General features: G+C 32.3%; 1 protein-coding gene across 1 annotated transcript in view; it reads left to right on the top strand.

Moving 5' to 3' along the window:
* Positions 1-24,060, top strand: part of HFM1 (helicase for meiosis 1) — a 136,775-nt gene that overhangs the window by 24,805 nt on the left and 87,910 nt on the right. Inside the window, exons 8-20 of the mRNA XM_036833641.1 lie at positions 8,064-8,134; positions 8,592-8,724; positions 9,364-9,515; positions 10,096-10,173; positions 10,393-10,551; positions 12,762-12,962; positions 13,046-13,134; positions 17,353-17,396; positions 17,504-17,605; positions 17,989-18,134; positions 19,047-19,141; positions 19,770-19,903; positions 20,704-20,751. Of these exons, the coding sequence (XP_036689536.1) occupies positions 8,064-8,134; positions 8,592-8,724; positions 9,364-9,515; positions 10,096-10,173; positions 10,393-10,551; positions 12,762-12,962; positions 13,046-13,134; positions 17,353-17,396; positions 17,504-17,605; positions 17,989-18,134; positions 19,047-19,141; positions 19,770-19,903; positions 20,704-20,751 (1,452 nt within the window). The remainder of the gene's footprint in view (positions 1-8,063; positions 8,135-8,591; positions 8,725-9,363; positions 9,516-10,095; positions 10,174-10,392; positions 10,552-12,761; positions 12,963-13,045; positions 13,135-17,352; positions 17,397-17,503; positions 17,606-17,988; positions 18,135-19,046; positions 19,142-19,769; positions 19,904-20,703; positions 20,752-24,060) is intronic.

Genomic DNA, 24,060 nt, shown 5'->3' with positions numbered 1-24,060 from the left:
TACAAATAAATATTTTAAAGGAAGAGATATATTTTGAAGGAAAAATGAGATTCGTTCAAAAACTGATGGATTGACAAACTCAGTATTACATTTTTGATTTGGAATGAGTATTCTGACACAGTGCACAATTGAAAGTAAAATGAAGGTTTATAAATTATCTGCTTGATTTAATAAATGCAAGCCTGTATTAATTGAGTTCTTAATGTGTGCCAGGCATTTGGGATATGTCAGTTAGTAAAACAGACAATGAATTCTTGCCCTTGAGAAGTTAACATTCTTGGTATGGGGGTGGGGAAGAGGATAGATCAGAACAATTGTAACAGTATATAAATAAGTCATATAGTATTTTAGAAGGTGATGAGTAATATGAAAAAAGAAAAAAGTGGGGCAGAGTAAAGGAGATTAAATTGGGAATGCTGGAATGGGGGCTCAGGATTAGAATTAAATAGAGTAATTAGGGTACGTCTTCTTTAGAAGTTGAGATGTAAGCACGTGAAGGAAGTGAAAGAGCCAAGGAAATATGGAGGGAAGAACAATCTAGGCAGAGGGAAGGCTTTACAGCAAAAACATGGCTGATGTTTTTGAAAAACATAAAAGAGTCCAATAAAGCCAGAGGAAATGAGTCAGAAGCAAGAGTAGTAGGACATGAGGTCAGAAACACCAAGGTGGAGTGGGGAGGCAAGATTATGTAGGGCCTTGTGGCCATATACTTTGAGAGAAATGGGGGAATTTGAGCAGAGAAGTAATATGCTCTGATTTAACTTTTATCAGGATCACTTACCACAATCCATCAATTTTTTAATATCTTCATAAAAATATAATTGCTTAAATAACTATGTATTTGTGTTCTCAGATATATTATCTGTTTTATATCTCCTAATTGATTGTAACAGCCTCAGTTGCAGGAACTCATTTTCTTCTTTATTTACAACTTCCTGCAGCTTTCTGAGTCTAGTATTCTGCACAGTGTTTCATAAATGTAGTTGACAAATGTGACTCAGACTAATAAGAATCCATGCAAGTACAAATATCTCCCAAACTGGCAATAGACTCTTAACTTGGAGAGGGGACAGTTTATTCTTTATATCTATTAATATTTTTGAGCTTTCTCAGAGGAAGGACGATTTAAGTCCTTGTTGAGCCAGTATGCTGATAATTACAATTAAATCCACCACTTAGCACAACGAAATTACCAAAAACAAAGGAATTCAGGGTTAGGTGACCAGCAGCAACACACATCAGCTAATGAAACATAATCAACAGTTAAAAAATGAAATTTGGAATTTTAAAGAAGAGATAAATATCAAATGGCCTCATCAAGATGAATAAGAAAAAAATACCACTCTGGAAAAGACAAACTACATTCTTAGTTCTGATATACTTTTACATATGTATTTGCATCTCTTCTCTCAGATCTAATTGTCAAAGTATAACGCTTATATAACCTTGTTTCTCCATAAGGACTTTACAAGTTCTTTTCAGAATATGGAAGGTGACTGGGGACTGGAATAATTTTAATTCCTCCCCCACCCCAGCTTTATTGAGGTATAATTGACAAAATTATAATACATTTAAAGTGTTCAATATGATAGTTTGATAAATGTATACATTACAAAATGTTCCCACCATCGAGTTAGTTAACACATCCATCACCTCACATATTTACCTTTTTTTTTTTTGTTTTTTGGATGAGAACACTTAAGTTAACTCTCTTAGCAAATTTTAATTATACAATACAGTATTTTCAACTCTACTCACCATTTTATACATTAGATCCTCAGATCTTACGAATCTTATAGCTGAAAGTTTGTACTCTTTTACCAGCCTCTGTTTCTCCCATACCCCCAGCCCCTGGCAACCACCATTCATTGTACTATTTTTATGTTTGACTTTTTTTTTTTTAGGATTCCACTTATAAGTGATATCATGCAGGATCTGTCTTTCTCTGTCTGGCTTAATTCACTTTGTATAATGCCCTCCAGTTTCATCCATGTTGTCACAAAAGGCATAATTTCCTTCTTTCTAAAGGCTGAATAATATTCTGTTGTATACATATTTTCTTTATCCATTCATTTCTTAATGGTTATGTTGTTTCCATACTTTGGCTACTGTGAGTAATGCTGAAATGAACGTGGCTATACAGATATTTCTTTGAGATACTGATTTTGTTTCCTTTGGGTATAACCCAGGGATTGCTGGACCATGTGATACTTCTATTTTTAATTTTTTGAGGACACTCTGTAATGTTTTCCATAAGGACTGCACCAGTTTATATCGTTACCAGTAGTGTACAAGGGTTCCATTCATCCATATCCTTGCCAGCATTTATCTCTTATCTTTTTGATTATAGCCATTCTAACAGGTGTTAGGTGCCAACTCACTGTGGTTTTGATTGGCATTTCCCTAATGATTACTGATGATAAGCGCCTTTTCATGTGCTGTTAGCCATTTGTATGTCTTCTTTGGGAAAATGTCTATTCAGGTCCTTTGCCTATTTTTAAACTGGGTTATTTGTTTTTTGAGTTTTATAAGTTCCTTGTATATTTTGGATATTAACGCCTTATTGGATGTTTGGTTTGCAAATATTTTCTCCCATTCCATAGGTTGCCTTTTCATTTTGTTGATGGTTTCCTCTGCAGTGCGAAAGCTTTTTAGTTTGACGTAGTCGTACTTCTTTATTTTTGCATTTGTTGCCTTCGCTTTTGGTTTCAAATCCAAAACATCATTGCTAAGACCAGTGTCAAGAAGCATTTCCTCTTTGTTTTCCTCTAGGACTTTTATGATTTCAAGTCTTATGTTTAAGTCTTTAATCCATTTTGAGTTTATTTTTGTGTATGGTGTGAGATAGGGGTCCAGTTTCATTCTTTTGCATGTGGATATACAGTTTTCCCATCACCATTTATTGAAATGATTATGCTTTCCCAATTCTTGACTCCTTTGTTGAAAATTAATTGACCATATGTGCATGGGTTTATTTCTGGGCTGGATATTTTGTTCCATTGATCTATGTGTCTGTTTTTAATGTCAGTACCATACTGCTTTGATTACCATAGCTTTGTAATATAGTTTGAAATCAAGACGTGTGTTACCTCCAGCTTTGTTCTTCTTTCTTAGTATTGCTTTAGCTGGTTTTGTGTGTGTGTGTGTGTGTGTGTGTGTGTGTGTGTGTGTGTGGTTTCATACGATTCTTAGGATTGTTTTTTCTATTTCTGTGAAGAATGCAATTGGAGTTTGGATAGGGATTGCATTAAATTTGTAGATCATTTAGAGTAGTGTGGACATTCAGCAATATTAATCCTTTGAATCCATGAATATGAAATATCTTTCCATTTATTTGTGTCTTCAATTTCTTTCATCAATGTCTTATAGTTTTCCGTTTACAGATCTTTTACATCCTTGGTTAAATTTATTTCTCAGTATTTATTCTTTTTGATGCTGTTGTTAATGAGATTATTTGCTTCATTTTTCTTTCTTATATGTCATTGTTAGTGTATAGAAATACAATTGATTTTTGTATATAGATTTTGTATTCTGTGTCTTAGCTAAATTTGTTTATTAGTTGTAACAGATTTTTTAATTTGTTTGTTTTGTTTTGGTTTTTTTTTGGTCTGTGTGTGTGGAGTCTTGGGTTTTCTATATATAGTTTCTTGTCGCCTGCAAATAGAAACAGTTATACTTCTTCGTTTCCAATTTGGATTCCTTTTCTTTCTTTGTTTTTTTGTCTGATTGCCTTGTCTAGGATATCTAATACTATGCTAAATAAAAGTGGCAAGAATGGACATCCTTGTCTTGTTCCTGACCTCAGAGGAAAAACTCAGTTTTTCATAATTGGGTATGAATGTTAGATGTGAGCTTGTTATATACAGCCTTTATTATGTTGAAGTGTATTCCTTTTGTACCCAGTTTCTTGAGAGTTTTTATCATGAAAAGATGCTGTATTTTGTCCTGTGCTTTTTCCTCATCTATTGAGATGATATGATATTTATTCTTTGCTTTGTTAAAGCAGTATATCACATTGATTGATTTGTGGATGTTGAACCATCCTATATCCCAGGAATAAATTCCATTTGATCATGGTGTATGATCCTTTTAATGTACTGTTGAATTCAGTTTCATAATATTTTGTTGAAGTTTTTGCATCTATGTTTATTAGGGATATTGTCCTGTAATTTTCTTTTCTTATGGTGTTCTTATCTGGCTTTGGTATCAGTGGAATGCTGGCCTCATAAAATGAGTTTAGAAGCATTCCCTCCTCTTTTAGTTTTTGGAAGAGTTTGAGAAGGATTGGTATTAATTCTTTTAAAATATTTGGTAAATTCACCAGTAAAGCCATCTGGTCCTGGACTTTGTTGGGAAATTTTTGATTACTGATTCAATCTCCTTACTAGTAATTGATCTGTTCAGATTTTCTATTCTTCATGATGCAGCCTTGATAGGTTCTTGTTTCTAGGAATTTTCCTTTTCTTCTAGATTATCTACTTTTTGGCATATAATTGTTCATAGTAGTCTCTTATGATCCTTAGTATTTCTGTCTTATCAGTTGTGTTTTCTCCTCTTTCATTTCTGATTTTATTTATTTGAATCATCTCTACTTTTTTTCTTAGTTATCTTAGCTAAAGTTTTGTCAATTTTGTTTATCTTTTCAAAAAGACCCAGCTCATTGTTTCATTGATCTTTTCTATTGTTTTTCTGGTTTCTTATTTATTTCTGCTCCAATCTTTGTTATTTCTTCCTTCTACTAACTGTGGACTTATTTGGTTCCTCCTTTTCCAGTCCCTTGAGGTGTAAAGTTAGGTTGTTTATTTGTGATATTTCTTTTTTCTTCATTTTGGTACTTATCACTATAAAATTCCCTCTTAGAACAGCTTTTTATTGCATCCCAAAAGTTTTGGTATGTTGTGTTTCCATTTTCATTTGTCTCAAGATATGTTTTTGATTTCCCTTTTGATTTCTTCTTTGACCCAAATAGTTGTTCAGGAGCATGTTATTTAATCTCCATATATTTGTGAATTTTCCAGTTTTCTTCTCTTAATTGATTTTTAGTTTAATGCTACTGTGGTTGGAAAAGGTGCTTGATACTATTTCATTCTTCTTTTAAAACTTAAGACTTGTTTTGTGCCCTAACATATGATATTTCCTGGAGAATGTTCCATGTGCACTTAAGAAGAATGTGTATTCTGTTGCTGCTGAAGGGAATGCTCTGTGTATATCTGTTAGAGCCATCTGGTGTAAGGTATAGTTTAAGTCTGATGTTTCCTTATTGATTTTCTTTCTGGATGATCTATCCATTATTGAAAGTGGCGTCTTGAAGCCCCCTACTATTATTGTATTGCTGTCTGTTTCTCTGTTCAGATCTGTTAATATTTGTTTTATATATTTAGGTGCTCCATTGTTGGGTGCATAAGTATTTACAGTTGCTGTATCCTCCCAATGAATTGACCCCTTTATCATTATATAATGACCTCTTTGTCTCTTATTACAGTTTTTGGCTTCAAGTCTATTTTGTCTGATGTAAGTAGAGCTACCTCTACTTTCTTCTGATTTCCACTTGTATAGAATATCTTTTTTCATCCCTTTACTTTCTTTGTGTGTCTTTAAAGCTGAAATGAGTCTCCTATAGGCAGCAAATAATTTAGTCCTGTTTTTTTAAATCCATTCAGCCACTTTATGACTTTTGATTAGAAAATTTAGTCCATTTACATTTAAAGTATTTATTGATAGGTTGGACTTATTGTCATTTCATTGTTTTCTGATGTTTTGTAGTTCTGTTGCTCCTTTCTTCTCCTCTTGCTCTTTTCCTTTGTGAATTGATGATTTTCTGTAGGGGTATGTTCTCATTGTTTTCTGTTTATCTTTGTGTATCAACTGTAGAGTTTTGCTTTGTAGTTACCTTGAGACTCACATAAAAAAATCTTACAGTTTTAACAGTCTCTTTTGAGCTGATAAAACTAACTTTGAATGCATACAAAAGCTCTACAATTTTACATTCACTTTCTCACATTTTATGTTTTTAATGTCACAATTTATATCTTTTAATATTGTGTCTCCATTAATAAATTATTATAGATACAGTACTTTTGTCTTTTAACATATATACTACAGTTATAAGTGATTAACTACCAACATTACAATATTAGAGTATTCTGAATGCAACTATGTATCAACCTTTATCAGTGAGTTTTGTACTTTCATATGTTTTCCTGTTACTAATTAGCATCCTTTCATTTCAGCTTGAAGGAACATCCTTTAGCATTTCTTGTAAAGCTGGTCTAGTGGTGATGAACACCTTCAGTTTTTGTTTGTCTAGAAAACTCTTTATTTTTCCTTCAATTCTGAAGGACAGCTTTGCCAGGTAAAATATTCTTGGTTGGCAGTTTTTTCTTTCAGCACCCAGAATATATCATTCCACAATCTGGTCTACAAGGTTTTTGCTGAAATATTCAGTCAATCTTACGGGAATTCCTTTGTATGTAGCAAGTTGCTTTTCTCTTGCTGCTTTTAAGGTTCTCTCTTTGTCTTTAACTTCTGGCAATTTAATTACTGTGAGTTTCAGTGTGGGTCTCTTGAGATTCACCTTCTTTAGTAATTTCTGGGATTTTTGGATCTGGATGTCTGTTTCTTTCCCCAGGCTAGGATAGTTTTCAGCCATTATTTCTTTAAATAAGCTTTCTTCCCCTTTACCTCTTTTTCTTCTGGAACCCTTATAATGTGTATATTGGTCCACTTGATGGTGTCCCATAAGTTCCTTAAGCTGATTTCACTCTTTTTTTTTTGTTTTGCTCCCATGATTGCATTAATTCCACTGCCCTGTCTTCAAGTTCACTGATCCTTTCTTTCAGTTGATCTGTCTTCTGTTGAAACCTTCTATTGAAATTTTCAGTTCAATTATTATATTCATTAGCTCTATGATTTCTGTTTGGTACTTTTTAATATTTTATATGACTTTGTTGGAATTCTCACTTTGCTCATGCATTGCTTTCCTGACCTTGATGGGCATCTTTATGTGTTATTTTGAACTCTCTATCAGGTAAATCACTTGTCTCTGTTTCATTAAATTCAGTTTCTGGAGATTTATTTATTTATTTATTTTTTAAACATATTCCCCCGTTTCTTCATTTTCCTTGACTTTCTATGTTGGTCTCTGAATGTTAGATAAAACAGGTATCTCCCCAATCTTGAGAGACTGGTCTGGTATAAGAGATGAACCTTGTCAATCAACCTGGCCTGGGCTCCTAGTTACCTGTCAAACCTTTGTGATTGTCCAAGCCTCTGCCTTTGTTCTTAGTGGCTCACAGAAGTTAAGGGTGTGCCAAGATCCATCAATGTCCCAAGGGGAGGATTGCAGTCAGTCAGCACGGAGATGCAAGTTGATTAGAAGCCAGAACCTCAGTCAGCAGCTGAGAAAGTATGCAATTAAATTCCTTTCAAGGAGAAACTGAAGATGGGCATTCTTGCCTGCCCCCTCTGCACTGAGCCTGGATGTATACCTGCGAGGGTAGTGGGATGTTCCTGTGCCCATTTAAAAGATGCTTATTTTCCTTGCTTGTAAATGCAAGCCCTTTTGGCTAACAGAACTGAGTGTTTTGAGAGCCCATCCCTCAGGCAGGAGCCTTAAAAATTGGGGCACTAGATGTGTGGTCCAAACCCTCTGCTCCTCAGGGAGGATCTGGGAGTTGGGGGTTTCTTTCCAATTGTATGGTGATGTGCCAGGAGTGGGATTTATGGCAAGGGTTTCTCAGCCTTTCCCACCCATTTTGATGTAGGTATTTTCTCATTCATCTGTTGTAAAGGAATCATTCAGCTAGTTTGGGGATCTCTCAGAGGGAATTGCTCCACGTGTAGCTGTTTGTTCAGTGGATCCATGGGAGGATAGAAGTTCAAGAGCCTCCTATGTTGCCATCTCAGTCCTTCCCTCTGTATCTGTTAATTCCTTTCTTATGATAAAATAGCAAGTATTAAACCTCATCATTAAATATTGTCAAAGGCAATATTAACTTAATTTTTAAATTGAGTAACCGATTTTTAAACTTCTGAAATATTTAACTCCTTAATGTTATTCTCAGCGGCAAAATTTAGAAGTATTTTCAAACAATTCCCATATTTCAACTATATACAGTCCAAAGCCTTTGATGATGTAAGTATTTTGTTTAATTATTATCTGCCTTTTCTTACTAGATTGTGTGCTCTCTAAGGGCAGAGACTAGATCACATTCATCTTTTTGTCTTCAGTGCTACACTCAGTGACTGGTACATTATAGGAGCTCAAAAAATGTTTGTTAAATGAATGCATGTAATTTTCATAGGTGGGTTGTTTATATTTATTAGATTTATAACAATTTTTCTGGAAGCTAAAGAAATTATTTTCTTCTAGGTCTATCTAGCATATTACTTTGACCAAACAATATGCTAAATTATTAATATTTTTATTTTTTGAGGGTGATGGATCTAGAGCCAGCTTATAATTTTAATAAGTTTAGAGGTAAAGATGTTTGAACTATTATTCCATAGAGTCTTCTTAAGACATATTTTCTAACAAATTGAGAATTGAAAATTTCTGTATATTCTATGGTTGATTAAATTTTATTTTTTAGCTTCTTTATACAGATAGGAATTTTGTGATTTGTGCTCCAACTGGTTCTGGGAAAACTGTATTGTTTGAGCTAGCTATAACAAGATTGTTAATGGAAGTACCACTGCCATGGTCGAACATTAAAATTGTTTACAGTAAGTATTTATATATTGAAAGAGTGATAATTAATTATAATAGTGATAAACCGTTGAGGTAAAAGTAAGAAATAAGTTCAAATTCAAGACATAAGAATTATTATTTGGTTTTCTATACTTTTTAAATAAAGACATGTCACATTTGGTCTTATCTGTTAACATTGAATTCAAAACACATTTTCCCAGATTTATAAATAAAAATAGTATTGGAATTGAGAATTTGGCCTTTACATGTTTATTTTTAAAAGGACAGGGAAGATGAACAAATAGAATCAAACATTTTGTAATATGAGAAATTTCCATAGGAACCTCTATTCTCTTTTTTTAGGTATATATTAAAATTTTTTTCATCAAAGTAATTTATACACATGGTTAAAAAAATCAGTGATCACAAAGGGTGATAATTTCCACCCTACCTTTCTTCATTCTTAGTTACAATTACCTGAGCAATCACTTCTTTTCTATTTTTAGTTCTGTTTGGTGATTACTTTTATAGTTCTAAGTAATATGTTTATATTGTTAACTTTTAATTTATAAATACTAGGCAGCACCTAGATGTGTGCTAACTTTTTTAACTATTTGTGAAAATAATTTTTAAATTGCACTGATATTTAAAATAAATATCTTATATTGTTGTAGTGGCACCAATAAAAGCCCTGTGTAGTCAGCGTTTTGATGATTGGAAAGAAAAATTTGGACCAATAGGATTGAACTGTAAGGAACTCACTGGAGATACAGTAATGGATGACCTATTTGAGATTCAGCAAGCCCATATTATTATGACAACTCCAGTAGGTGTTGCTTATATTTTATTATTTCCTTGGTTTATTAGCAAATATCTCTTTCTCTTCACCATGGAAAAAAGTTAAAAGAAAATACAAAGTAGAAGACTATATTTGCAATGTGAAGCAAACAAACAAAACGTACTAGTATTCAGGGTACATACGGAATACTAACAAATCAATTAAGTAAAAGACAAACAACCAAATGGAGTAAATAGGCAAAAGATATGAATAGGCAGTTTGTTATTGTGGATGATTTGTAATCATACTTATTGCTTGTATTCTTTATCCAAATATTATGTACTGTAGCAGGAGGACCTTGGTAGAGCTTAGAAAGGGTAATTAGACTATACTTTTGAATATTTTTGATTAAACTTAAAAAATAAATGGGGGTTCAATTTTTTAAACACATGATTATCAAAATTATTTAAAATTTTAAAAATCTTTAAGTATCTTTTGGGATACTTTTAAGACATCAACTAAAATATTGCCCATCGTTTGTAACAAGTCATGTTAAAAATTTTATCACACCTTAGTAATACTTATTATAATTCCTTATCATGTTAAACCACTTGCATTTTTTCTCTAGGAAAAATGGGATAGCATGACCAGAAAATGGAGAGACAACTCTTTGGTCCAACTGGTTCGATTGTTTCTCATTGATGAGGTAGTGAACACGTTATTCACTTTCAGAGATAAACATGAAGAGATGATTTGAATGGATATAAAGAAACAAGACATTTTCAACCAAACTCTATGTTTGCTTTATCCCTTCAAGTGGAAAATGCTTATTTTCTTAAGGAAGAGTGTTTAATATTGTTTTACATTTTAATTGACTAGATAGATTTTTATTTTTATAGCTAATGAGTCTTAATTTTTTTCTCAGATACACGTTGTCAAAGATGAAAATCGTGGACCAACTCTTGAAGTTGTAGTCAGCAGAATGAAAACTGTGCAGTTTTTATCTCATGCTGTAGAAAATACCAGCAGTATTATTCCAGTGAGATTTGTAGCTGTATCTGCAACAATTCCAAATGCTGAGGATGTAAGTTAGAATTTTAGTCTATCAGATTTTTTTATGACTTAGTGAAATATTTAATCTTAGAGAAAAGTGAGGTTTTTTTTTTTTTTTTCTGTAAATCACCTAACCAATTTAATAGGAAAGTTATATCGTGGAAAGTTATGGTTAGATCTCATAGGTATGACAGCATTAAGGCCATCAAATTTGGTTGATTGGGTTTAATAAAATATGTTTGGTGCGAGTTTGTTGTTTAATAGTATCTAAAAGTCATAATTTCATGGGTTTTAGACACTTCATAATATGAGGTGTTATGTTACCCCCAATTCTATGTGCCTGGAATTGTGGTAAGCACTAATGATAGATGCAAAAGTGAAAACATGTAGACCCTGCTCTTGAAGAGGATCTCATGGTTAATAGGGTACATGAACATGTAAAGAAATAATTGTACAATATTATACTTTCTATAACAAACACATGTCCTAATTTTCTTCTTCAGTTTTTTGGCAAACTTGAAAAGTAGTACAATTTCACTCTGCTTTCTTACTCCTATTTACTTCTCAGCCTACTGTAATATGACTTTTCCCCCAGCTAATTCTTAGAAATTGTTTCCACAAAAGCTGCTGTACAGTATTCTCTAATCCAATGTAAAATTTTGCCTTTATCTTTAGTTTAGCACAGTTAATCCTTTTTGTTCTTAAAATGACAACTTGTTTTGTTTATATTCAAGAATAATAGAGAAAATTTTAAAGTATGTGTAAATAAAAAAACCCCAGCATTTGTCCTTCTAGATTTATTGATGGAATCATAATATACATACACTTTTATGACTTGCATGTTACCTACAAATGTTTCCATGTTATTAAGTACTCTTCTTTAATACAATTTTTTGTGGTTTTATTGTAATTTATTTAATACCTTAATGGTGGAAGATTGTTTCCATTTTTTGCTATTGTAAATAGTGCTGAAATTATATCTAAGAAAACATTGCAATTATTTCCTTAGGATGGTCTGCTAAAGTAGAATAACTGAGTCAAAGGGTATATAAAACTCTAAGAACACAGTGCTTTCAATAAATGTTATATTCATTTATACCTCTACCATCAGCCATTTCTCTGTATTCTAACGCTGGATAGTATAATAATGAAATTATTATTGTTATTATTACTTTTAAATAGTTCTCAAATTTGTTATTTAAAATGGTACCTTATTTTAAAATTTTGTACTGCTTTGATTACTACTGAAGTAAATATTTTTAATATATTTGTCAACTATTTTAAGTTCTTTTTTTGCAACCTGCAAGGTCATAGACTTTACCTTTTTTTCACATTGGGATACTAAACTTTTCTTATTGATGTGTAAGCAGTTACAAAATATCAATACTCTGTAATTCTTGAAACTCTCTTCCCCTTTGTGATAATCACTACTTCTGTGAATGCTGTCTCTCTGTCTCTTTCTACAAGTCCTCTACCTCAGGTTTCCCCTGAGTTAAGGCCTTCATCCTTTGCCTTCTGCTCCGCTCAAACTGTAAATTCTTGTTCTCATCCCTACCCATGAGAGCCTTGAAAATGTTTTAATATTTCCTTCCTATGCCATTAAAAACTCATTACTTTATCTTCCTGTCAAAGAAACAATCAGTTTCATAGCAGGGCACAAAGCCTGATTACTAACCAGGCTATGTGAAGTTAAGGATTGCTCTCCACAGCTCCAGAAATTAACTAACGACTCTAGCATTGAGTCTGAAATGTGCTTTTGGCACTGCCATCTCTCAGTGTTTATTTGTTCTTTGTTTAAAAAAGTTGTCAGCCTTTGCCAGTCTAAGCCAATCATTACTTTGCTACTCTTCAGCTAATATTTAGGATAACACAAAAGAAGTGTCAGCCATATCTGGGCATCATTCTGAAAAATAGCAAAGGAGTTACAGTGCTAGTGAGAAATTTGACTTCTCTGTTGAAATTAATTTTAATTTTACTTTAGACTCTTAGGAGGAAAATAAAACAAAATAATAATAATTAATTGAAAGTTTACCATGTTAAAAGTGGGTATAATCTTGAAACACTGTTACTGAAAATATTTACCAATATATCAATAGAAGTGTCACTAGAATATGTAATGTTGAAAAATACTACTTGACTAAATATTTTTAAACTTGACTTTAAAGTGAACTGTAATTGGGCTTTTTAGCCATAAAACTTTACTAGAAAAAAATTTAATGTGTATGTTTCTGTCATTTAAAGATTGCAGAATGGCTTTCAGATGGTGAAAGATCTGCTATATGTCTGAAAATGGATGAGAGACATAGACCAGTGAAACTTGAGAAAGTGGTCCTTGGATTTCCCTGCAGTAATAACCAAACCGAATTTAAGTTTGATTTAACCCTCAACTACAAAATTTCCAGTGTTATACAAACGTACTCTGATCAGAAACCCACGCTTGTGGTATGGTTTGTTGGTTGCTTATTTTTTAGTGTAATGTTCAGTTTTTAATATGATTAATACAAAAATTATTCATTCATTTTTAGTTTTGTGCAACAAGGAAAGGTGTGCAACAGGCTGCTTCTGTTCTTGTGAAAGATGCGAAATTTATTATGACTGTGGAACAGAAACAGAGGTATATTTTAAAATTTTTTATTGGAGGTAGAAAGACTTTTAGGGATAACCTAGATGAGAAGAGAAAACTGGGTTGACCTTTTCAAGTTACTTGACCTCTCTAAGCCTCAGTTTCCTCATCTGTAAAATAAAGATAAAAGTAAGTTGGAAGATTAAGTAAGACAATGAATCTTGATGCAACTGTGATCCTGTCTTCTTTATTTCATAGCCAGATTTGAAAGATTATTCATATTGCTGTCTTCAATTTTTTACTCACTTTCAATCCAGTATCTGTTGTAATCTTTTACTAAAGCTGATCTTGTTAATTGACCTCTCAGGAGCTTCTAACACATTTGACCACTCCCACCTAATTTAAAAATTCCAGACTGTGTTTCCATGATCATTTCTACCATGTTTCTTGCTACTTTGATTTCTACTCATTCTCAGTCCCTTTTCACTTATAATACCTGATTCTTAAATGTTAACATTCTAGGGGTTCTCTCCAAGGTTCATTCTTTCTAATGCCACACTCCTAGGTATTTGAGTCTCATTATCACATGGGTTCAAGGAATATATGTATACACATATTTATATATGTCTGTGAATTTACAAATTTACAGCTCCAACACAGACCTCCATTCTGAGCTCCAGGTCTACCGTCCATCTGCCTGACATCTCCGATTGTATATCTGTGGGCATGTCAAACTCAGTATGTCCAAAAGAGAACCTTGGTTCTTTCTCTCAAATCAGTTCCTCCTCCAGTGTTCCTCATCCTGATTATTTATCATCTCCCTAGTTGCTCATGCAGAAACCTGTCATTGACATCTCCTTCACCTTCTTCCCCGTAGGCAATCAATTACCAAGTCCTGTCTATTCTTACTTGTAAATATATCTCAAATATATCATTTTATCTTCATCAGCACTGCCACCTACCCCATTCAAGTAATTATTAATCTCTTGCCTTTTATCTGATGACCACAAACACACTCTTATCCCACTTTAATCTGTTATATGCATAGCAGAGTGATTGTTTAAAATTACAAACCTAAACATGTCATTTTTCTGCCTAAAACACTTTAATAGTTTCTTGTTGTCATTAGGCTAAAATCCTAAATACTTAATATCACCTGCAATACCCTGTATAATGTGTTCTGTGAATACACCAAACTGTTATCCTACACAGAGCTTTCCTGAATCATATTTTCTTTGCCCAGAATTGTTTTTTACCTCTTATTCATCCTTCAAGTCTCACCTTTAGTATCAGTCTCTTAAGAAGTTTTCCATGATTCTTAGTGTCCCTTTATTTGCTTTTACAGGCACCCTATATTTTTATTTCATAAAACTTACTGTAATTATAATAAATATGCTTTTGTTTAATTGTTACTTAATATCTGTTCTATTCCTTAGATTGTAAACGTCTTGAGGAAAGAAGGACTCATGGTCATCTTATTTACCCCTCAATCTTAGCAAGACTCAGCAGAGTGCCAGCACATGCTTACTACTAATATTAGCTTATTATTAATAACAACTTTTGGAAATAAATAAATAAGTTTAGTGGTAGACCTCAAACCAAAATTGGATTAGATCATTACTTGTGGATACGAGCAGATACTGATTTTTCTGACTAATTTTCAATGGGGGGGGATGTACTTTTCTTCACTTTGGATCAGATCAGCTTTCCAATTACAGTCTACCCTGTGGCTACACCTCTGGTTACTTTTCAACCAAAGATGTGTACCAAACCTAGAGGATACCACTTTAGCTTTCTGACATTTGACTTTCTATCCACTAAAAGGGTGGATCTCTAGTCATTTAGTGCATTAAAGAATTACCTATGCAGCCACCTATCCATGCTGTATATACTATTTTCATAATTTTACTTCTGCTTTAAGGATTTAACTTGATCTCCTTAGTTACTGCCATAAGATAAAAACTCTCTATGGTGCAGCTTTTGTTACAAACATCAGCAAAGCATGATTAAACAATAAGATGCAGTAGAGAGTCAGAGAAAGAGAAACTGAAATAGAGCTTATAGCCAAAAAAGTACATGAGGTCTAAGAGGTAGACAGAAAGGGAAAATGTGAAATTAATGCTATCAAGATAACAATAACATAGATTTCTTTGTACCTACTTCTTTGTTTTATACCCTAGAGAATATTTATCATATATCACAGTCAGTCTGTTACTCAGGAACAATAAACAGTTGAATAGATTCTCATTTGTATGTTTGGCTTTTACTTCATTCCCTGAGAAAAGCATAAGTGAAAAGGAGTGGAATGCCATTTTGAGTTGCTATAGACTAGGGGAAGAGACCGCTGCTTATGTCAATTCCCCTTTAACCAGTCACATTCTAGCAGCTCCCACAAGATTTCTTTTTGCCCATAAACCCCAGATTCTGTTACTAAGGTTTCTAAACTTGTCTAGCATGCCCAACTTTTTGTGTACTCTGGTCTCTTCAGCTTTTTCAAAAATAATTTTTCTGTTGTATCATGCATTTAACTTAAAAAATATTTCTATATTTTGAAAAATTTTAGTTAACGTCAGGAAATTAATTGGTAGTATTCTCATAGTGAAAATGTTTCCTGAGCCTTTGGGGGTATTTTTCTCTCTTTTTTTTTTTTTTGGTGATTTTATTTATAATTATTTATTTCCTTATTTTCCCCAGTTTTATTGAGATATAATTGACATACAGCACTGTATAAGTTCAGGGTGTACAGAATAAAGATTTGACTTACATATAGCATGAAATGATTACCACAATAAGTTTAGTGCATATTCATCATCCATACATATAGATACAAAATTAAAGAAATAGAAATGTTTTTCACTTGTGATGAGAACTGTTAGGATTTACTCTCTTAACTTTTATATGTAACATGCAGCAGTGTTAATTATATTTATCATGTTGTACATTATATCCCTAGTGCCTATTTATCTTATAACTGGAAGTTTGTGCCTTTTGACTCCTTCATCCAGTTGCCCCTCCCCACCCCCCAACCCCTCACCTCTGGTAACCACAAATCTGATCTCTTTTTCCATGAATTTGTTCCTTTTTTGAAGTATAATTGACCTTCAGCACTGTGTTAGTTCCTATTACACAACACAGTGATTTAGTATTTCCATACATTTCAAAATGATCACCATGATAAGTCTAGTTACAATCTGTCACTATGCAAGATATTACATAATTATTGACTATATTCCCACACTCTACATTTTGTACCCATGACTCATTTATTTCATAACTGGAAGTTTGTTCCTTTTAATCTCCCTCACCCATTTCTTTCCTCCACCCACCTCTCTCCCCTCTGGCAACCACCTGTTTGTTTTCTGTATCTATGACTCTGTTTTTATTTTATGTTTGTTCATTTGTTTTGTTTTTTAGATTCCACACGAGTGAAATCATGGTATTTGTCTCTCTCTGTCTTACTTATTTCACTTATTTGTCTTTCTCTGACTTATTTCACTTAGCATAATACCCTGTAGGTTCATCCATGTTGTCACAAATGGCAAGATTTCATTCTTTTTTATGGCTGAGTAATATTTTATACATACACACACACACACAAGTACCACATCTTTATCCATTCATCTATTGTTGGACACTTAGATTGCTTCCATATCATGGCTATTGTAAATAATGCTGCAATGAACATAGGGGTGTATATGTCTTTTTGAATTGGTGGTTTTGTTTTTGTTGGATAAATACCTAGGAGTGAAATTGCTGGATCATATGGTAGTTCTATTTAAAAATTTTTGTGGAATCTCCATATTTTCCATAGTGGCTGCATTAATTTACATTCCCACCAATAGTGCATGAGGATTCCCTTTTCTCCACATCCTCACCAACACTTATTTGTTGTCTTTTTGATACTAGCCATTCTGACAGGTGTGAGGTTATATCTCATTGTGGTTTTGATTTCCATTTCCCTGATGATTAGTGATGTTGAGCACCTTTTCTTGTTCTGCTGTCCATTTGGATGTCATCTTTGAAAAAAATGTCTATTCAGGTCCTCTGCCCTTTTTAAAATTGGATTATTTAGGGGTTTTTTTTCTTAGTTATAAAATTAGGGACTTCTCAGTATGAAAGTTAGATATTCTCTACTTCTTAAAGATGGTTTTCAAAAAATGATGTTGTGAAAATATTTTGATATCTGTAATCTTCAAAATAATTAACTAACACACTAAGAGTTTTGATGTTAATGGGAATAACTCAATAATTTTGTGTTTTTTAAAATAGGTTACATAAGTGTGCATATTCCATAAGAGATTCAAAACTGAGAGGTAGGTTTAGAGATAATTTTTGAATAGTATTTTCAGCTATAGATAAAAAGAGCCAATTACTGATGAAATATCAACAGTACATAACAGATGATATATTTCTTTTATAGATATCTTAATACATGGTGTTGGTTATCATCATGCTGGTATGGAGCTGTCAGATAGAAAAGTAGTTGAAGGAGCTTTTACTGTTGGAGATCTACCAGTTCTTTGTAAGTAAAAGATATTCTTGTGAATATTATAAGATCTTTAGGAAAAAGAAAAAGCTCAGGTATTCTGACTTATTTCTGTTTTTCTTCCAAGAATCTAAAATTATATAACTATCCATACATATACGTGCTATAGTAAACTCTCTGGCAATTTTAGTTCTTTATCATCTTACTGAACATAGTGCAATTTGAAAAGTAAGAATTAGTAGCTTTTGGTTTTAAGATATATTATTTTACATTGTAATGTTGTTTTCTCTTTCTTTTTATTCTGAATTCCTATATATGAGTTTTATTACATTTATAAGAATATATCTTTTATAAGAAAATGTTTACTTGAAGCAATAAAGTTATATGACTTAAAAGTAATATTCCTTAATTTGATGCAGTTACTACCAGTACCTTAGCCATGGGAGTAAATTTGCCTGCTCACCTAGTAGTTATAAAATCTACAATGCATTATGCTGGAGGAATGTTTGAAGAGTACAGTGAAACAGATATTCTACAGATGATTGGTAGAGCTGGTCGACCTCAAGTAAGTGACAGTTTTTCACTTTTTGTAATTTATTTTAAAGACAAGATAAAAAGTAAAAAAAAAAATAATTGTGTATTTTTTGTTAAACAAAAGATTAACATTTCACGTTTAGATTAGGTTTAAATATAAATGTAACTAAGAAAATCTACTTTAATGGAGGAGTAGAAGTAAAACAAGTCTCACCAAAGGAGACATACTCCCTTCATTCCCTCTAAGCCCCCACTGGTTGATGAATGGTTGGGTTTATTAATGTGTATGCTGTTAAAGGGTTTTTTGGTTTGAGTTGTTTGTTTTGTTTGTTTTTTATTCTGAATAGGGTGCTATTGGCATTTTGGATGGGACAGTTTTTCATTGTGTAGGACTGTCATACATTGCAGAACATGTACCATCCCTGGATCCTAGCACAAATGCCAATAGTGGTCCCAAGATATTGTGACAATTAAAAATCAGCCCATACACATTACAACAACATGCCTAATCTGACAGATTCTTGAATAAAGAAGTCATTCATATAGGTACTAAGGGAAAATTTAGGAAGAATATCTTTTCAAAGAATATCAAAATATTATGTTATACAAATTTATAATTATTATAGGATAAATTAGATTATATGTAAATTGCACTGAATCTTACAGCTTTTAACCAGTTACCTAAGTTTGTTTTGATTTTACTACTGCCAAAATTATGTTACATTGAAACAAAGTGGTACTTTACATCTATACTCTTGGAAGGTTTTTAAGTCAAATTTTCAGTTAACATTCAAATTCAGAAGCATTTTTAAGGCCTTTTTGACCTGTTGTTTAAGACAGGGAACTGTTTAATATAAAATGAAAATCTTGAGTTATTGAAGAAGACTGGTATCAACATGTGCTTTTCTTTACTAAATTTCTCTGTTTTCTTTTTTTCTTCCAGTTTGACACTACAGCTACTGCAGTTATTATGACTCGGTTAAGTACAAAAGAGAAGTATATTCAGATGCTAGCTTGTAGTGACACTGTAGAAAGCAGGTAATATGGAACATATTCCCAAAAGACGTTAATATGTTAATGTTAATATAGGCTATATTTTTCCTTTTAATATGTTAGGGGATTTTCTAAGGCCATTTTCTTGAAACTTTTCAATAATCTAATTAGAAAGTTTGTGACTTTAAGAAATTTAATAGTTAAAAAAGAGACAGTGTAATATCTTTGTTCAGCAATGCTTCTTAGCATGCAGTTGCATGTATCCTTGTTATAAAAGGCCAAATTAGTAATGGGAGGAATGTAATTTTCACATCTTTTTACATCTTTAAAATTTGCATAATGGTAGGAGACAGGCAACCTGAGACCTTTTAGTAAAGTGTTTGATTATAATACTTTTGGGGAAAATAGGATGTAATCCACTCCCCACCCTTTTTTTAAGCAATAATGTCTTCTAGATCCATGGAGTAGAGAGAAATCTATAATCTTTTTAAAAGTTAAACTGACATTTTAAGGTTTTGTCATATTTTTGAAAATTAAGTTAACTTTCATGAATTATTAAAGTAACAATATTATTCAATTATATTATTGAATTATTCAAATATTATTCTAAACAAGTAAGAGTTGTATGGCACTGAAATATATATTACTAATGAAAAGGTTTTTTTTCCATTAGTTTGCACAGACATCTTATTGAGCATTTAAATGCGGAGATAGTATTGCATACCATCACAGATGTGAATATTGCTTTGGAATGGATACGATCAACCTTGCTTTATATCAGAGCCTTGAAAAACCCATCTCATTATGGTTTGTTACTTTGATTTTGAAGAGTAGTAATTTAATCAAGCCAATTGGGCCTACTTTATACTAATAAGTCACAGAATAGATTATATAAACTAATAGGTAGCAGAAGTAAAAACAATTATAACAAATACAGTTAGAGCAAGAGTAGAGAAACGTGAGAAATCTTTATCTGTTTTACTTCTAGTCTTTTAATAAGGCTTGAAATCACAACCATTAAAAATAGGATCTTTTAGAAAAAAAATTATCTCAATAAACATTTTTAAAATGCCTAAAATATTTAAAATAAGTTAAAGTCAAAAAGAAGTTTGAATTTTTGTCTGAACTGGTGTTCAAATCAAAGTATATAGTGATACTGTTGCTGCTGGAATTTTCATCTTGCATCTAAAGCTAGCACACATATGGTTATGTTGCTTCTAGAGGGTTCTTTCATGTGGTACAGGTTATAAAATAAAAATGCTTGGGATTGCAGGATATCAGATTAAAACCTGCGTGTTATAATACCATTCTAATATACACAGGTTCAAAACTTTCAGACCTCTAAGGAAAAAAAATACATGTAGTATTCCTGGTCACTGTTATACAATAAAATGAACAAGAGATAGCCAATTGATATTGAAAGGATTTCACAACAGTGGGTATTTTCTGTAGATGTTTAAACCTTGTTTTAACTATAAGCTACTTTTTTCTTCTATTTAAGATTGAGTTAGATTACTCTTTTCTAGTTAACTGGGGTATAAATTGAGCCTATAAAGATGAATTCATCTCATTCTATTTTATTTTTAATAAATTGTCATAACATATAGGTTTTGCATCTGGGTTGAGCAAAGATGGAATTGAATCAAAATTACAAGGTTAGATGCATTTCCTTCTAAAAAATTATATTCTATAAATTTTAATGAAAAAGTCTAGTTATTATGAAAGTAAGAATGCTCTGGTAAAGTATTTTTTAAAGTAACCTTGTTTGCAGAAAAGAAAATATGGATTTCTTTTTCACAGGTAAATAAAGCTTGGCGCATGTACTTTTTTTCTGAATTAATCTATTTATTAATTCTATCAGAATATCAGAATATCTTCCTTTGTATAACATGTTAACTTGGTTTGTTTTTATTTTTAAAATGATCCTGGTCTTTGGAAATGTTGCCTATAGATACTCAACTCTTTATGTTCCTTTTCTAGTTTAATTTTAATTGAAAATATAAGCCAAGCTTGATTATGGGCTTCTTATCCTAATCTGTGCTAGTGAAGTATTCCTATCAAACCTCAGTTTTAGTTTTCAGTTAATCACTCAGTATTTCTTTACCTATCTTTTAAAATATCAAAAGATTGTTAAGCATTTATTAGGAGTAGAAATTGCTGCCTCTTCATTGTATTGAGACTGTCTTCCAGGAAAAGAAAATACGTTAGATCCCTAAAAATATTTAGCCAATTTTAACTTATTCTCTACTTGGATATACACATATGGCAAATAAAAATGCAGAGATAAGGATGAAGCAGTAAAATTGTCTTTCTTAAAGAATAAATATATTGTTAAAACATGCTGATTAGCAATAGCTTATGTTCATGATGCAGCTGTTGAGAAACAGATCTATAATATAGTTGTATTATTCTTTATGTTTTGACCAAATTTGTAATGGAGTTTTAAAAGCATATATTTTTTATCATAATTATCAAATACACAAAATGAGACAGACCAAGAAATATCTTGCTATATTCTGGTAACTGTAAAGATTTAACTTTTCTTAAATGTTCTTAACAGTTCATATTTGTCTTATTTTCAGTTATTATAGGTGGCTAAGTTTTGCCTATAAGGAATAGCCAAATTTATTATATAACTGGATAGAATGTTTTGGTTTCCTTGGAGGTCTGCCTTAAATTTCTTAGGAAGGGTCTTTAGCATAGAATATGCTGTTTCCTAAATTTGGTTATACTTTCTTACTCAGTATCCTCCAGTAGCTCTCCCATCACTCTTAGAATAAAGTGCAAACTTTCACCAGAACCCACAAAGTCCTATTTGGTACCCCCATGCCTATTTCTCTAACTTCATCTCTTGTCACTTTCCTCTCATTTATTCCACTCTGTCCAAATTGGCTGTCTTGCTGTTCCTTAACCACATCAAGCTTGTTCACACTTCAGGTCCTTGCACTCTCTTTATTCTTGAAACACTTCTTGCATATTTTACGTGGCCTGAACCGTCATTTCATTCAGGTCTTTGTTTACATATCAACTCCTCAGAGAAACCTTCCTGGACTACCTTATTTAAACCCACATTTACAGAGACGAAGGAAAAACAATTTCTATATTGTTACTGCTGTTTTCCTGCTCTTGGAAAAGGTGATGTGTTTATGTTGAAAATTAGGATGACTACATCCTTACTTTAATCAGAAGTTATAAGCTGTGTATCTGAAATACACATAAGCTTAATTAAAGAAAAGCTTAAAAAACTCTGTTATTCTTTAGTTCCTTTCTCAGCTTTATTTTCCTTCATAACCTTTCTTTTTTTTAATTTTTTTTTATATTGGAGTATAGTTGAGTAACAATGTTGTGTTAGTTTCAGGTGTACAGCACAGTGGTTCAGTTATACATATACATGTATCTATTCTTTTTCAAATTCTTTTCCCATTTAGGTTATTACAGAATATTGAGCAAAGTTCCTTGTGCTTATACAGTAGGTCCTTGTTGGTTATCTGTTTTAAATATAGTGGTGTGTACATGTCAATCGCAAACTCCCAATCTCTCCCTCCCTCGTAATACTTTTCAATACCTGAGATTATATTATTTATTTGTTATTGATTGCTTTCTTCAGTAAAATACAAGTTTTAAAGAGGAAGAACCTTGCCTTGTTCACTACTATAAACTTTAAGCTTAGAATAGTGCTCAGCATATAGTAAGCATTCTTGTTTGATTAACTTACTGAATATTAATTTTTTTGAAGTTGAAAATTGAGAGCATTGGTTTTTTTTTTTATTTAAGTGTAGTTGATTTACAATGTCATGTTAGTTTCAGGTGTACAGTATAGTGATTCAGTTTTATATATATGTATATTCTTTTTTAGATTCTTTTCCCTTATAGATTATTACAAAATATTGAGTATAGTTTCCTGTGCTTATACAGTAGGTCCTTGTTGGTTATCTATTTTATATATAGTAGTGTGTACATGTTAATCCAACCTCCTAATTTATCCCTCCCCCTCTTTCCCCTTTGGTAACCATAAGTTTGTTTTCTGTGTCTGTGAGTCTCTTCCTGTTTTGTAAGTAAGTTCATTTGTATTATTTTTTTTTTAGATTCTACATATAAGTGATATCATGTGATATTTGTCTTTCTCTGTCTTGCTTACTTCACTTAGTATGATAATCTCTGGGTCCATCCATCCATCCATGTTGCCACAAATGGCATTATTTCATTCTTTTTTATGTCTGAGTAATATTCCATTATGTGTGTGTGTGTGTGTGTGTGTATATATATATATATATATATATATATATATATATATATCACATCTTCTTTATCCATTCCTCTGTTGATGGACATTTAGGTTGCTTCCATGTCTTGACTATTGTAAATAGTGCTGCAATGAACATTGGGGTGCATGTATCTTTTCAAATTATAGTTTTCTCTGGATATATGCCCAGGAGTGGGATTAGAGGATCATATGGTAACTCTATTTTTAGTTTTTTAAGGAACCTCCATACTGTTCTCCGTAGTGGCTGTACCAATTTACATTCCCACCAACAGTGTAGGAAGGTTCCTTTTTCTCCACACCCTCTCCAGCATTTCTTATGTGTAGACTTTTGTTGATGGCCACTGAATGTTAATTTAATAGTGGGTAATTAAGAAAATTAGCAAAGACTTCAAAAGCCTTACTTAACCAAACGCTTAAAACTATCAAGCTGCCTTAGCAATGTTGCTTAAACTAAAGTATTTTTCAAAGAACCCTGCTTTCTAAGGGCTATTTTTTTTTTTTAATTTTTTAAAAAAATTAATTAATTTATTTTTTTATTTTTGGCTGTGTTGGGTCTTTGTTTCTGTGCAAGGGCTTTCTCTAGTTGTGGCAAGTGGGGGCCACTCTTCATCGCGGTGCGCGGGCCTCTCACTATCTCAGCCTCTCTTGTTGCGGAGCACAGGCTCCAGACGTGCAGGTTCAGTCGTTGTGGCTCACGGGC

Source organism: Balaenoptera musculus, chromosome 1 (assembly GCF_009873245.2).
Source record: "Balaenoptera musculus isolate JJ_BM4_2016_0621 chromosome 1, mBalMus1.pri.v3, whole genome shotgun sequence".
NCBI classification, from domain to species: Eukaryota; Metazoa; Chordata; class Mammalia; order Artiodactyla; family Balaenopteridae; genus Balaenoptera; species Balaenoptera musculus.
This window is presented reverse-complemented; position numbering and strand designations above follow the sequence as displayed.